At 42.1% G+C, this 14,111-nt stretch overlaps 1 protein-coding gene across 1 annotated transcript in view; it reads left to right on the top strand.

Moving 5' to 3' along the window:
* bsnb (bassoon (presynaptic cytomatrix protein) b) overlaps nucleotides 1-9,725 on the top strand; it is a 73,452-nt gene extending 63,727 nt beyond the window's left edge. Inside the window, exons 6-13 of the mRNA XM_059328893.1 lie at nucleotides 1,634-3,728; nucleotides 4,076-4,968; nucleotides 5,901-6,024; nucleotides 6,119-6,265; nucleotides 6,465-6,520; nucleotides 6,767-6,880; nucleotides 7,302-7,513; nucleotides 9,174-9,725. Of these exons, the coding sequence (XP_059184876.1) occupies nucleotides 1,634-3,728; nucleotides 4,076-4,968; nucleotides 5,901-6,024; nucleotides 6,119-6,265; nucleotides 6,465-6,505 (3,300 nt within the window). The 3' untranslated portion in view covers nucleotides 6,506-6,520; nucleotides 6,767-6,880; nucleotides 7,302-7,513; nucleotides 9,174-9,725. The remainder of the gene's footprint in view (nucleotides 1-1,633; nucleotides 3,729-4,075; nucleotides 4,969-5,900; nucleotides 6,025-6,118; nucleotides 6,266-6,464; nucleotides 6,521-6,766; nucleotides 6,881-7,301; nucleotides 7,514-9,173) is intronic.
* The last annotated feature ends 4,386 nt before the right edge of the window (nucleotides 9,726-14,111 follow it).

Below are 14,111 nucleotides of genomic sequence, written 5' to 3' on the forward strand. Positions count from 1 at the left end.
ATGCTTTACACTTGTAGGAATATAATTAGATGCATTTTTTAGAGGTCACACTTACATGCAGGATGTCATAACATTTGTCACATCGTTTGCACTCAAACTAATCAGTGCATACCAGTGCCAGACCCTGCAATAATACGTTTAAGCCAATTAGCATGCAGAGAGGCATTAAAATAGAAATAGGAGCCTTTTAATTAACTTTGCATTTGTCAATTTATTGTATGAGGGTAAAAATATATTTTAAAAAATAAATGCATGTGTATGCAGAAAATGTTGTGTGTAGACATAGATGATCACACAGGATCTGGCATCAAGAAGGTGACAGAATGTTCTCATGAGAGCAGCTGGCCATGCCAGAAAAGCTTTTCCCATCATGCTTTCCTGCTGTATCTCCTCCCTTATTTTCCTCCTTTCTACTCTTTTAGTCTGTTTTCCCTCTCTCTCTCTCCCTCTCTCTTTTTCTGTCATGTCTTCTATATCTGGCAAGCCCGTAAGAGTTGCCAGGGGGACATACAATGTGGAGGAATCCTGGTGGTGCTTCGCTGTCTCCCTGATTGTTAGCAGCTGGTCAAAGTAAATTAACATTGTGCTGCACTAAGACCAAAATGAGTTTGAAAAGGAGACACAGACATCAGATTCCAGGCATATAGCACATTTGCACTTCTAATGTTTAGTGTTAGTGTTTCATACAAGGTTCTTTTGTGGATACTTTAACATGGATCTACACAACTCAACCATTTTGTAAGTATTAGACTAGCACAGCTGTTTTTTAAAGTTCTGTGTTTATTTATAACTGTTTTAGTTATATGTACCTTATCTGCATGCCATCCAGAAATATGTGGAGGAATGTGAAATGAGACCAGATACTGTGGATTTTTGATCAAAGGAGTGGAGGGAAAATTAGCATATTTCTAAAAATGCATTTGAAATTCAAAACAAAATTGCTTCATTATATTCCGTTGTGTTCTGTCAATAATGCAAAACTATGATGTTTGCATTTACTAAGCTGCTCAAACACATAATTATTTGTTCAGTGTTTTATTTTTTATGAAGAATTATCCTGACATTCATAGATTCAAGGTGTGGTAAATGAGATATTGATTTGAAAAAGTGCTTCTTGGTCAAACATACTTATTGATACTTGTAGAGACATATTTGATATGTAATTCATTGCAGTAACAATTTTATGAATGCTACTTGTTTATAATAAAAGTAACATGGTAAATTGTCCCGCTAAGTAGAGCTATTTTGCAATATTATTATGTAATAGCGGTGCTTTGTGTGACTACACTGACTGCCACTATCAAACATTTTACTTAAGATTGTTAATCAGGCATAAAATGAAAAACGTCACTTAGTGTCTTTGGCCATAGTGAAACAACATTTTTATCAATGTAATGAAATCAAAATATGTTAATTGAACTACTGATGGATATAACGCCCACGTAGTACATAAGTTAATTAACCAAGTAGTCTGATAACATATCAGGCTGGATAGCTCTTCACTTAGGTCTTGGGATGAAGAAATGTGCAGACCCTCTGTGAGAAGCCAGTGTACAGTAATGAGTCTAATTTACATAAACACATTCTGTTTATAGCTCAGTGTTTGCTGATGTGTCTCTGCCTTTCCAAGCAGATGGCCTCCCTGCAGCAGCAGCAGAACTCTCTGATGAGGAAAATAAAGAGGACTCTTCCCAGCCCCCCACCAGAGGAGACTCCGCTCCCCATTGTTACTCCAGCACAAATGTACAGCTCTCCTGGCATGCCCCAGAGGGTCCTGCCCCGACCTGCCCAGGGAGTCACAAAGGCCGGCCTGCTGAGTGAACTGAAAGCTGTGGAACAAGAGTCGTCAAAGCTCCGTAAGCAGCAGGCTGAACTTGAGGAGGAAGAGAAAGAGATTGATGCCAAGCTACGTTACTTGGAGCTTGGCATCACCCAACGTAAAGAGACCATGGTGAAGGAGAGGGAGAGGAGAGAGCTGGCTTACCTGAGATGTATGGGCGATGCTCGGGATTACATGTCGGACAGTGAGCTCAATAATCTGAGGCTGGTAGCGGCAACAGGAACCTTTGATGCTAATGGAATGCTAACGAGGCCCAGCACCGCACCATTGAGCCAATTTACTAATGATCTCAATGCAACCTCCCAGTATCCCTCAACATCCTCCTATATGTCCTACCCATACCCTCAAACTCAACCATCAACACAGCAACCTGGCTCTGCTTACCAACAGATAGGTTTCCAGCCTCCTCAGTACCCTTCATCCTCTGCACCCCAGCCAGGTACTTTCCAGCCCCATCCCCCACCAGGTCCTGGCTACCAGAACCAGGGAACATACTCCAATCGCATGTATGGCCAGTCCTCCTACCAGACAGACCTTGGCATGCAGCAGCATGGTCACCAGGGCTTCCATCCGCCTAGTCAGCCTATGCCAGCCCAGACACTTCCTTACCCCACCCACAGCTCCTACCAACCTGGTCTCCCCTACCAGCCCCAGGCAGAGATCCTTACAGTTCATCAAAGACCACGGCAAACCTCTTTGGCTGACCTTGAGCAAAAACTCCCCACAAACTATGAAGTCATCAGCAACCCAGCAGTGTCAGTGGCCACATCAGCTCCAGATAGCAACTTTGGCGCAGTCTACAGCAACACATATGGACAGTACCGCCCCCCGGAGCCTGGCCTGACTCACTCTGTGGACAGCCCCACCAACGCTTATGCTTCGGATGGACTCTACACCTCGAACCTGGAGCAGAATATTCCTAGGAACTACGTCATGATTGATGATATTAGTGAGTTGACAAAAGACAACACTAACCAACCTACTGATGCTCTGGGCCATCCTGTGGGAGGGCGGTATCGCAGCGAGAATGGCCCTGCACGTGGAAGTGGCTACGGTAGGCCTGAAGATGAGCCTGTTGATGCTTATGGCAGACCTACGGGAACAACAGGCTACCAGAGTACAGCGGACAGTCGCACCAGCACTACAGTAAGTGGTGGCTCTTCCTATTACTATGATGATTATAAACACACATCGCGGAGCGGTTCCAGTAGCCACAAACTCGCACCCAAGAATCTCGCCCCTGCAGTAGTCTCCTCTAAACGTAGTAAGCACAGGAAGCAGGGAATGGAGCAGAAGATTTCTAAATTCTCCCCGATTGAGGAAGCACGAGATGTGGAGTCTGACCTTGCCTCTTACACAATGACAACATCAACAGGAGGCAGCTGCACAATTGTGTCCAGATCCAAGAAGATTCAGGATGATGGCACCTATGGGATGAAGAAGAATGCATACGACCAGCAGAAATATTATGGAACCAGTCGTGAGGGTCTGGAGGAGGAGGACCGCATGTACAGCTCTGGCAGGTCAAGGTCTACTGGATACGGTATGGATAAGATTTCCTCCAGAGATGCCACAGGCCACAGAAGTAAATCCTACGAGAGGGATGCCATGGAGCGCTCTCAGAGAAGCAGCCGTAGCGGAAGGCCCCCCATGCGCAACCAGAATTCAGAAGAAGAGAGTCCACTCAGTCCTGTTGGGAAGCCTGTAGGCATGGGAAGAGGCTCTGGCATCCCAGAAGCCCATGATGTCAGAAACCAGTACGGTTCCAGCCATTCGTTGCCAGATGTGCAGGATCATCACAAGAAGGACCTGCCCAGGAGTCATGTCTATAAACCCGATGACCCTTACCTGGTAGATGACATGCACTGTGCTGTTTCTGACAGTGAAGGTAACTGGTGCTGAATCATTTGTGCAGCCTGACATTTGTTTAAAATGTGCTGGAAAGAGACTGCATGCCAAGAGTGACATTATTTTGTCTTTTTTTTATGGAACGTTCCCTGTGATGCCAAAATGCCTGTTTTATATTTCTGTTTTGCACACATTGTTTTTTAAGTGTGAGGTGATTGGGTCTTGTTTTTGTTTTGCTTTTGCTTTTTGTTGGATTTCTCAAAAATATGCATGGCTCTGGGATGTGGAGCATGTCGTCTCAATTATTTTTGCATGGCTTCAGTCTGCATGCTGCTCCTCTCACCACATAAAACAATTGACTGATAATGTTTGTTTTGGTTTTAAAAGCCTATCATTTGGGCCAAGAGGAGACTGATTGGTTTGAGAAGCCACGGGAGGCTCGCGCTGATCGCTCGAGACATCATGGAGGTGGAGGTCACTCATCCACAGGCAGGCGGAGTAAACAACACACCTACCATGATTATGATGAACCTCCGGAGGAATACGGTCCCCAGGATGAGTACAACCAACAACGCCACTCCTCTTCCACATCATCACGGGATCACCGACACCATGGCGGCAGCTCTGGCAGACACAGCTCTTCTCGCCACACCTCAGAGGATCCAAGGACATCCCGCTCTTCCAGGTCACACCCCAAAGATCCATCTGTCCGCCCTGAAGGCAGAGGCTCCTCGACAGCACAGAGAAGGGGCGGTCCGGACTCCCGTTCCGCCACAGGAAGCCCACGGAACTCAGGCGACTTCTCCCGAGAACCTGGTCATCACCACGGCACTGGAGGACGGAGCCAGAGACCCCAAGGAGATCGCACAACCGGGAGGACAGGAAGACAGGAGCCCTCTGCAGCAGGGCCAAAATCACAGCAACCGCAGCAGCAACAGCAGCAGCAGCAGCAGCAGCAGCAGCAGCAGCCCTCTCAGGGCCATGCAGGGCAGCAGCGGTCAGGTGGTCAGGGCCAGTCTGGGAGACATCCAGGCTCTGAACCACTTGATGGCAATCAGCAGGCCCAGCAGCAGCAGCAGCAGCATCAGCCGAGTGCTCAACAGCAGCAGCAGCAGCAGCAGCAACCCACACAGCGAAGCCAGACCCCTCCAAGCAGCCAGCCCACAACAACCACCGCAGGAGCTGGACCGGCACAGCAGCAGCCCAAATCTGGCCAAGTCCCAACACAGGGACGGCAGCCAGGAGCAGGGTCTGCAGCAGGGCAGCCAGCTACTACGGCGGTGAGTAGACCTAAGCCTGGTTTTACTTGACATACTTTATCTGTTTCTACTTCATGTTTTAGTTAATTTCTTGAAACTGCTCACAACAAAGTCTGTGGATGTATAACAAGGCCAAAATTTCATAAAAAGAGACATTGCTGTTGAGTTTTTCAAATGTATTATTTAAGGAAAAGTGCCAATATATTCATGAGAAAGCAGACATCTCTTCTCCAACATTCAGCCACTCACACCAAAACATTCTAGACTAAAACTACAGGTAAGTGAGAAGATATCTGTTTATGTTGGAGTGAACTGTCTCTTTAAGGACAATGTATTGTGCACTATTCCCTTATTAAAATATTGCCAAGAGGCTAGTTGTGACGACAGATGATAATTCTAGCTGTAAAATGCCATTGTTGCAATGTCCTATTAAACCTTCGAACCTTTTAAATGTCACAAAAAGATGTTAGGGGTGTTTGATGCTTTTGGATTGGAGTGTGGGAACAATCAGACTCTCGGAAGAAAAATAGACTCTTCTAGTGGATAGTGAGCAAGTTTTTGGTATAACTACATGAGATATTTTAAACATGATTACATTTAAAATAGTCTAGATGTAGTCCCTCAAAGTGCAGCCTACAGTCAAATTGTGGCCCTCAGAAACATTTTGTGCTGCCCTAAAATATCACGTAAAATGCATGCATTTTTTATGTTCTGCTGTCCATCTCAACACCCTCAGTAGCTTACATTTAATAGATTACTAAGCTGATGCGTAAAATTGAGCCCCCTTAATAAGCATTTGTCTGCACATTTTCTGTGCAGCCCTCAATCATATGCTGGCTCCCTAAATTGGCATTCTGTCATCAAAATCTTGAGCACCTCTGGCGTAGAATAATGCATACTAGCAATTACAATTTTTTTCTTACCTCCACATTTGTCTCTTTTCTGATCGACAGCCAAAAATGGATGCTACACCTGCAGCAGCAGCAGCAGCAGCAGCGACAGGAATGAAACCTACAGCAGGAGTCCCAACAGCACCTCAGCCTACTAAAATAGCTACACCTCCTCTGACAGGGATTGGTGAGTGTCAGTTCCACCATTACCTGCACAATGACCACAGGCAAACCATGACATATGTGATTGTAATACTGTTGTTGTTTTTTTTGGTTTGCAGGCTCCAAGGCCGCCCCTGTTGGGATTGGTAGCAAACCCGTAGGTATTGGCAGTGCTGCAGCAGGACAGCCACCTGCTGAAGGGGACAATGTTCTTACTAAAATCCTGCAAGGAGGGGCAGCAGAGCAGGCGGGGAAACTTGGAGATGGTACGGTCATGAATAAATAAATGTTTAAAAAACTAAAATACAGCATATTTTCAGGTTAAATGTTTTATTTAGCTTGTGATTCAAAATATGATTCTATTAAAACTGCAAAATGAAGATACTGGAATTCCTTAAATGTTAATCACTTTATGAGTCCAGTTGTTTTCTGACGTTTGCCTCCTTTTCTTTGTCATCCTCACAGCTTTGTCTGGCCTCGGGAAGAAGTTCACTTCATTTTGGTGAACTAAATAGAGGAGGGTAAGAGAAATAGTAACTTTTTTATGTTATGCAAAAATACAGGCATTAGCACCTCAACACGTTTTCCAAACTTTTTATTTAGAAGGAAGGATTGCTTTTTCGGAAGTGAGCTAACAGCTGGCAGCCTGCTTATCAACAGAAATTATGAATTGCTTCCTCATTCTAGATGATTGCTGCTTGGGAAATTATAATGTATGTGCTTATTGCTTCACTATTTTATTTTGAATCAAATGTGCTTTTTTTCAGGGTATGCAGAGTTGAGATGGATTGGTAGCTTTGTACTTGAAAAACCTATGAAACTACATTAAACACATTTCACATTACAGAGGAAATAGAGGAAGTGAGATCCTCAGTGCATCAGTGAGTATCTCATTAACTCTTCTTTTTCTCTTGAGAAATGGATACTTTTTTTGAACATGTCTTCATGATAAATATTGTGTCACCTGCTCCACTAAGCTAGTGAAAAACTGTCATTTGAGAAAAACTATTTAAAGATGTAATAATCTAATAATGGAACTTTGTAACCTGGTGATATTTTTATTTCACCTTGTTGGTTTTAGTTGCATTTCTTACACCGAGACTCCAAACTGTCAAAACACAGAATGCTGTCACACTTTGATTAATTGATTAAGTGTTTTATCAGCTGGATATTTACATAGATTAGCATAGTCTGTGTCTGCATAATGAGAAGACTCAAGTGAAGTGATGACTGATTAAATGCTGTGATTGTATATTCTCACTGATCCGCTGTACCTTTCCCTTACTCCAAATTACTGAACAGAGCTGGAATCAAAGGATGCCTTGTCAGCACTGAATTCCCCAGACATGGGCACACGATTCAAGTGAATTAAATAAGGGTGATCGCTTCGTCAGCATTGTGTTACAAGACATGAGCAGAGGGCTGAAGAGGCCTGAAAGTAAGTGGCTGCCTTGACAGAACTACAGTCCCAGAATGATGATTGCAGAGACGTCTGATGCCTCATTGGACCAGTGGTAAGTAACTAAAAGTCATTCACATGCGTCTGTTTGTGTACATGTTTGTGCTTGTGTGTGTGTTTGTGTTGCTGGATTATGGGCTAATTAAATCCACAGGTAACACATTCTATTAGGATACACATTAACCATTAACTAATTTATGAATAATAATAATAATAATAATAATAATAACTAATATGAATAATGCCTTATTCAGCTTGACCATATTCTACAACTACTAGGCCATTAACCAAGAGTTTTCCCTCAATAACCTCCTAATCAATGCCAGTTCGATTATAATGGAGAGATTTCCACAACACTTGACAACTCAAACCAAAACAATTTAGACTGATAAATAGCACTACAGGTAAGAGGAAATATGAATATATATGTACTTTTATTTTATTTATTTGTTTGGTGTGAACTGTCCCTTTAAGGAATAATTCTTGTGGTACTACCACCTCATGAGGCCCTACTGAGCAAAATCTGTTAAGGTTGTAATTCATGTACAACTTCCTTCCTTACTATCAATATGCAGTAACACTGAGGTTATTGGGGGAAAACCCTTAATTAATGGCCTAGTAGTTGTAGAACATGGTCATGCATAATAAAGCATTAATAAGTGTTTTACAATGACTAATAAAAGGTCAATATGCTACTAATATGCATGCTAATTAACAACTAGTCAATGGTAAATATGTGTACCTTAATAGAAAGTGTTACCTTAATTGGCTTTACTGATGTGTCAGGTTATTTAAGTCAAAGCCCCCTTGAACTTTGTGCTGCAGAGGTGAGAGGCCAAAGCCAAGAACAAGGGAGGTCATCACTAGTACGGTTTATCTTCTGACTCCACACACGCCCAATAATCTGGGCCAAAGCACACTGGGCTATAATTATCCTGAGAAGGCTAACTGTGGCTTTGGTTTAATGTCACACACGCAAAGACACACGGGTACATGAGCACATGCAGAAACACAGCATCATGACTCATGGTAAGCATCACTCATTACCCGGTAGAACGAGCTAACAAGCTAATTCTGCTCAATGGAGCAGAACTACAGAAGCGCAAATAAATTTGATTTGAAAGAACTTTATTTAGGTTCTGTCAAAACACGCTGTGAAGTGCACAGGATGAAGTTTAGCTCGTTTGAGTGAAGGTCTATCATTCAGCTGTTCGGCTGTCTGCGGTGACACATGGATTAATATCAGTAGTCGTGTCAAGTCGCCTCTGTGTCTGGGCCCAGTCTGGGGATTCAGGGGGGAATGTGAAGATAAACCCGCCTCAGTGCCTCTTTGAGCAGCAGGCCAGCCTGCTCAACCCTGTGGATTACCGCCGATACCAGCAGGGCTGTGATTGGCTGGAGTATCATGGGACGTATGGAGAGTAGGCTGGCGGAGTTGTAACATAAACACTGCAGAAGGTTTATGTAAGGGTGCTGTGTAATAATTATGGCAAAACGTGCAGGATTTTTAGAGGCCCAGAGCATTTTGAAATACTTTTTTTTAAAAGATTTTTTTAAATTAACTTATTTATTTTATTTTTACTGGTTTAGTCTACATTTCAGCATTAATTATGTGCATGCATCCAGTCTGGAGAAATTCATATTGTGCAATTAATTAATTTCTGCTAACTCATTAACTCAATATCTAATTCATATTTTCGATGTCTTTATTTCAGGAGGACAACAACGGTCAATAATGAGGATGTGGAGGATCGGAGGAAAGAGGGGGCAGGGGGACTTGAGTCCTGCTTCCCCTCCTCCTCTTTCTAGAGAGAGCCTCCTGGGATCTGTGTGACAGTAAAAGGCCCGCTGAATGAGGCACCTGGATATCATGGGAGAAATTCAGCGTGTTTGACCATGCATATCTCTTCTTTCAAACAGCTCAATAAAGGAAGCCTCACAGCGCCCTCTATAGGAAGTTTAGTGGAACACCACTCATGTCTTAGGAGTGCACATCTGGCAAGGATGTTTGATTCTACATTGATGTCTTTGCAGCCATTTCATGCAAAACACACAAAAAAGGAAGACAGATCTTCATAGGTTTTACTTGTAACAAAGATACTGATCTGAGCCAACAAATGACACCACACACCTGGAAGAGACGACGTGTATCACGGACAGCGACAACCAACCTGATGACTCCACAACAATCCTTGAATGCTTGGTTTCTCTGATCTCTACAGTACATTCCAGTTTAGGGAATTTGACCCTTTCTTTGAATGTGTTTTTATTTCTCCTCTTTTTGTTTCGATGTCTACAGAATGCATTGTGTAAACGTGGACATGAGAATGCACGCACAAATATTTGAAAAACTGAAAAAAAGAGCCCATATCAATACTTTTTTTCACCACCTATGAGATGCCACTAGTCATCAGCTGTAGGTTTCTAGGGAAGGAAGAACTACCAGTGTGCCCACAAGTGTGAGATTCACACAGATGAGAGGACCAAATGAAAGAGTGGCCACGGCTCTTAATTAGCCATCGCAAAGCCATCGTTATAGTCAGCCCCAGAGCTGACTACAGTGCTCTGGGGCTGACTATAAAACGGATAAAGCCCCAGGGGGGACTTTATCCTTTTTATTGATTTGTCTCATCTTTTAGTTTCTTTTCATTTTTGCCTGATATTCACTGAATGGAAGAGCCTTATTCAGTACATGTTTTTACTTGTATACCTCATATGTTTTAAAATGTCATCATGCATTTCTTTTTACACAACTGTATACTATTGTATGTACATAAAACAAATCAGAGATCTAATTATGTAAATTTGTCATTTGTGTATTTATGAAATCACTCTTCAGTGACTTTTGTTTTTGTTCTGTGTTTTTTCTTTGGTAAAACTTTATATTTTTCACTTTTTATTTGTTCGAATCTGTTTTCTTGCATCGAATAATTTGCTTGTTGATTTTTAAAAGCAATAGCATGCAGAAAATGGTATATAGCACAATCGTATAAATGTTGTTTAAATTAGTGATGGGAAATATCAAACACTTCTGTCGATAAATATCCGTAATACAATTTGTCAGAGGGTTTACAACCACAGTACCATGTCCAGACGTGCATGTTATGTGCAGATGCATAAGAGCATGCAGACAGGTACGAACACACTCACACAGATACACTCTCTCTCTATCTCTTGCAAACACATATGCACACACATACACACACACACACACATACTATACACACCACACACTTTGCACCCTAGTCACACACAGAGCCAAGGTTAATTGTGTTCTCCACTGAATAGACCTGTTAACCTCCTGCTGATGAATGAGGTTATCAAATCACCAACAAAGATGATCTCACTAACAAGCTGGGCCCACTGCCTCTATTTGTGCAAAGACATACACACACACACACACACACACACACACACACGCATACAGATACAGGAGAGGATGAAAGCAATTATCAATTCAAATGTTCTATGCAATGACTCATTTTGAACCTGGAAGTGATTCTGCCTAAAACAGTTTATTATCATCACTGTATTCACAAGAAAACAACAAAATTATGAACTAAAATAGTGAGAAAAAAAAGAAAAAAAGGTCATGGAAATGTTTTTACTTAGCAACTTGTCTGTATGAATTTGAATATTGAATATTGAACTAGAATTGTTTTTATTTTCGTGGCATGTTTTGACCCCTCACTCCCCACACGGGGGACTCGTTGCCAAAGGGTAAACTGTGTAGACTGTTGGTTTTGAATGTTCACCATCATGTTGCTTTGACGCATGGGTTTGCTTGGCTTTGTCTGGCTGTTTGTAAGCCCTCATTCAGTTTTTGTGCGTTTTTGGCTGACCTGGGCTCCTCAGTGTTTGGCTTGCAGTGACTGTCCGTGCTGCTATAAACCTGTGATACAGATGGTCAGCACTTCTCATTAATACTTGTCAATGTACATATTGGGTGTCAGTATAATCTGTGGGTGAATGCTTCTATCGGATATTTCATTGTTGATTAAACCACTCAGCAGCCAAGCCATTGGAAAGGTGCATGATTAGCTCTTATATTCTTGGAAGTTGTACCTGAATAAAAAAAGAAAAAAAGAATAAGGCATGATTTCACCAAGGTTTGCCTAACGAACCTTGACTTTCACGGGCCAATGTAGAGAATAATAATGAGTACAAAGTTCAGCCAGTCATTCACAAATCAGGGCATGTCATTTTGAAAGCACAAGCCTGACTGGTAGCACTTGCCGCTCGATGAAACGCAGAAATATGGAGGTTGCGTAACAGTGCCTCCAACTGAACAGAGTAAGACCTGTATCAAAGCGAGGTGGAGATGCTATCCGGTCGATATGAGGTGCATGAGACAAAACAGCCTTCGGTGCAGCCGTCCGATTGACAGAAAGGCAGACAGACACACATTCTTACTGTAAATACGAATTCATTCTTCTGTACAGCTTTTGAGTTTTGAGTACGGCTGTCATGTGCATCCCCATGCCGTATTTGCTGCCAACTTTTGTGTATAAAAAGAATATTTATTACCACAATAATGAGGATGATGATGAAACTAATGATGATGATGATGATTATTATTATTATTATTATTATTGCATAAGCATAGTGTATGTGGCTGACTTGTATTGACTGTTTACAACAGTGGAACAAAACTCGTATTCAGAAACATATCCTGTCTGTGTATAGTTTCTATACATATTGTGTTTGTAAAACAAAAAGAAAAGAACCTCCTCAGCATTTGCAGAGTAGAATGCCTTTGTCAGACTATCAGGAGGTCTTCAATTTGATGGATGTGATCTGCAAGGTGGTGAGGGTAACAGCGGGAAAAAAATGAAACAAAAAATCTGGAAAAATGTCATTCACTGTTGTAAGTGCAATGGGCAAAACGTCAGTCGTGTATCCATTGTGAAACCTTGTGTTCTATTCAGTGTATTCCTGTAAACAGATAGAGTAAATTTTGGTGCATCATGTCAAGTAATGTGATTAATGAAAATATTGACCCTGCAATTTCCAAACAGAGAGAAGAATAAAAAGAAAAGGAATACATTGTGTTTATTGTCTTCAGTCTGTGTGTGTGTGTCTCTCTCTTTTTCCCCCTTACAGTGCTGATAGAGACACTCGGTATGTTGTGTAGAAAATCTCTGCCGCAGACAGAAGAGAGATCAAGAGTAAGACCTCGAAGGCAACGAGACTGTGAGACTGTTCATATAAGACCTTGCTTTACTGGCCAAAGCAGTGATGACTGTTCCCAGTGTGGGTGGGAGGGAGGAGCAGTGAGAGGAGGAGTGTTTGCCAATGCATAGGGAGAGAGGCGTGAGTGTGTGAGAATGTGCGACTGAGTCTGCATGTTTGTCAGAGAAAGAACGAGAGAATTTGGAACAGGTTGTACTATCTATCCATCTGAACCCTTATAGATATGTTACAGTGTTATGTGGATATTTATGTTAATTGTTTCCAAATTTTGCCAGAATTTATTGGAACTATAATAGCTAAAGAGGACGGTCTATGAAGGATTTCAGTCATTCAAGTCATACTGTAAGACGTAATGAAATGTCAACTGGAAACTGAAACTCCTTTTTCCAATGGGCAGGGGCTATAGCTCACAATTTTTGTAACTTATTGCAACAATCGAGCAATTCAAGCAATGGATTTCCTCAAAACCTACAAAACTGTGCATGCTTTTAAAAGAATACTCCACTGACTTCAGGCAGCAGAACCAGATATATCGTGTTTTCTTAGTTGTCAAAACCCACATAACCCATGATGCAACTGGACTACGGACAATTCAGTTGAATATTTTGGAGTGTTGTGCTAGTAGTGACTAATGTAGCCACAAGCCTCAAGCAGAGATGGGGAGTGGCGGACTCAGACGGGCAAAAAAACAGAAAAAGGTACCAGCTGCATGCAGCGGTACACCAGTGCACATCTATCATGTAGGGCAGCCTATATACTACCGCATCATGTTTTTTTTTTAATTCTAAGGGCACTGTAAAGGGTCTAATGTCTCCATGTAAATACACCAATTAGTGCACTGCATGTTTTCTTCGCTGGAAAGGCACCATAGAGGGCACTTGATTATGTTTTTCAATTTAAAGCCACCCAGAGTGCACTTCATCAAGCTTTATCTACCACAGGGGAATCCAAGAGGGCACTTATGCTGGCTTTTTTTTTTTGGCTGTTGTTGTTGTTTTTGTTCGAAAATGGGTGCACCAAGGGGATGTGGTTGTGTTCTCTGAGTCCAAATGTGCTGCAGAGGTCTGGTAACCTTGCTTCTTTCTAACTCACATTCCCAAATTTTTATTTTATTTTCAGTCTTCACTGACTCAAGTGACATCACTTGAGGTAATTAAATCAGACCGGATACCGGATTTGCAGGATGTAAATAACAAACATGGCAACACTTCAGGGTTACTATATTGTTAATTCTGAGACCACGGCAGAAAAGTGACAGCAGGTCCATGGTAGACGATATCTCAAATAAAATAAAAAATAAAATAAAAATATAAATACTTTATTTATCCCCAAGGGGGAATTCAGTTAGTCTGGCAACTCAAAAGAATGAGACAGCCTGATGGCTCTTTTGTATCTCTCCCTCCTGAGAGGAGCCGTCCACTGCTGTTTTTTTGGTCCACAAAAGTGTTGTGTATCGGATG

This window comes from Centropristis striata, chromosome 3, assembly GCF_030273125.1.
Source record: "Centropristis striata isolate RG_2023a ecotype Rhode Island chromosome 3, C.striata_1.0, whole genome shotgun sequence".
Lineage (NCBI taxonomy): Eukaryota > Metazoa > Chordata > Actinopteri > Perciformes > Serranidae > Centropristis > Centropristis striata.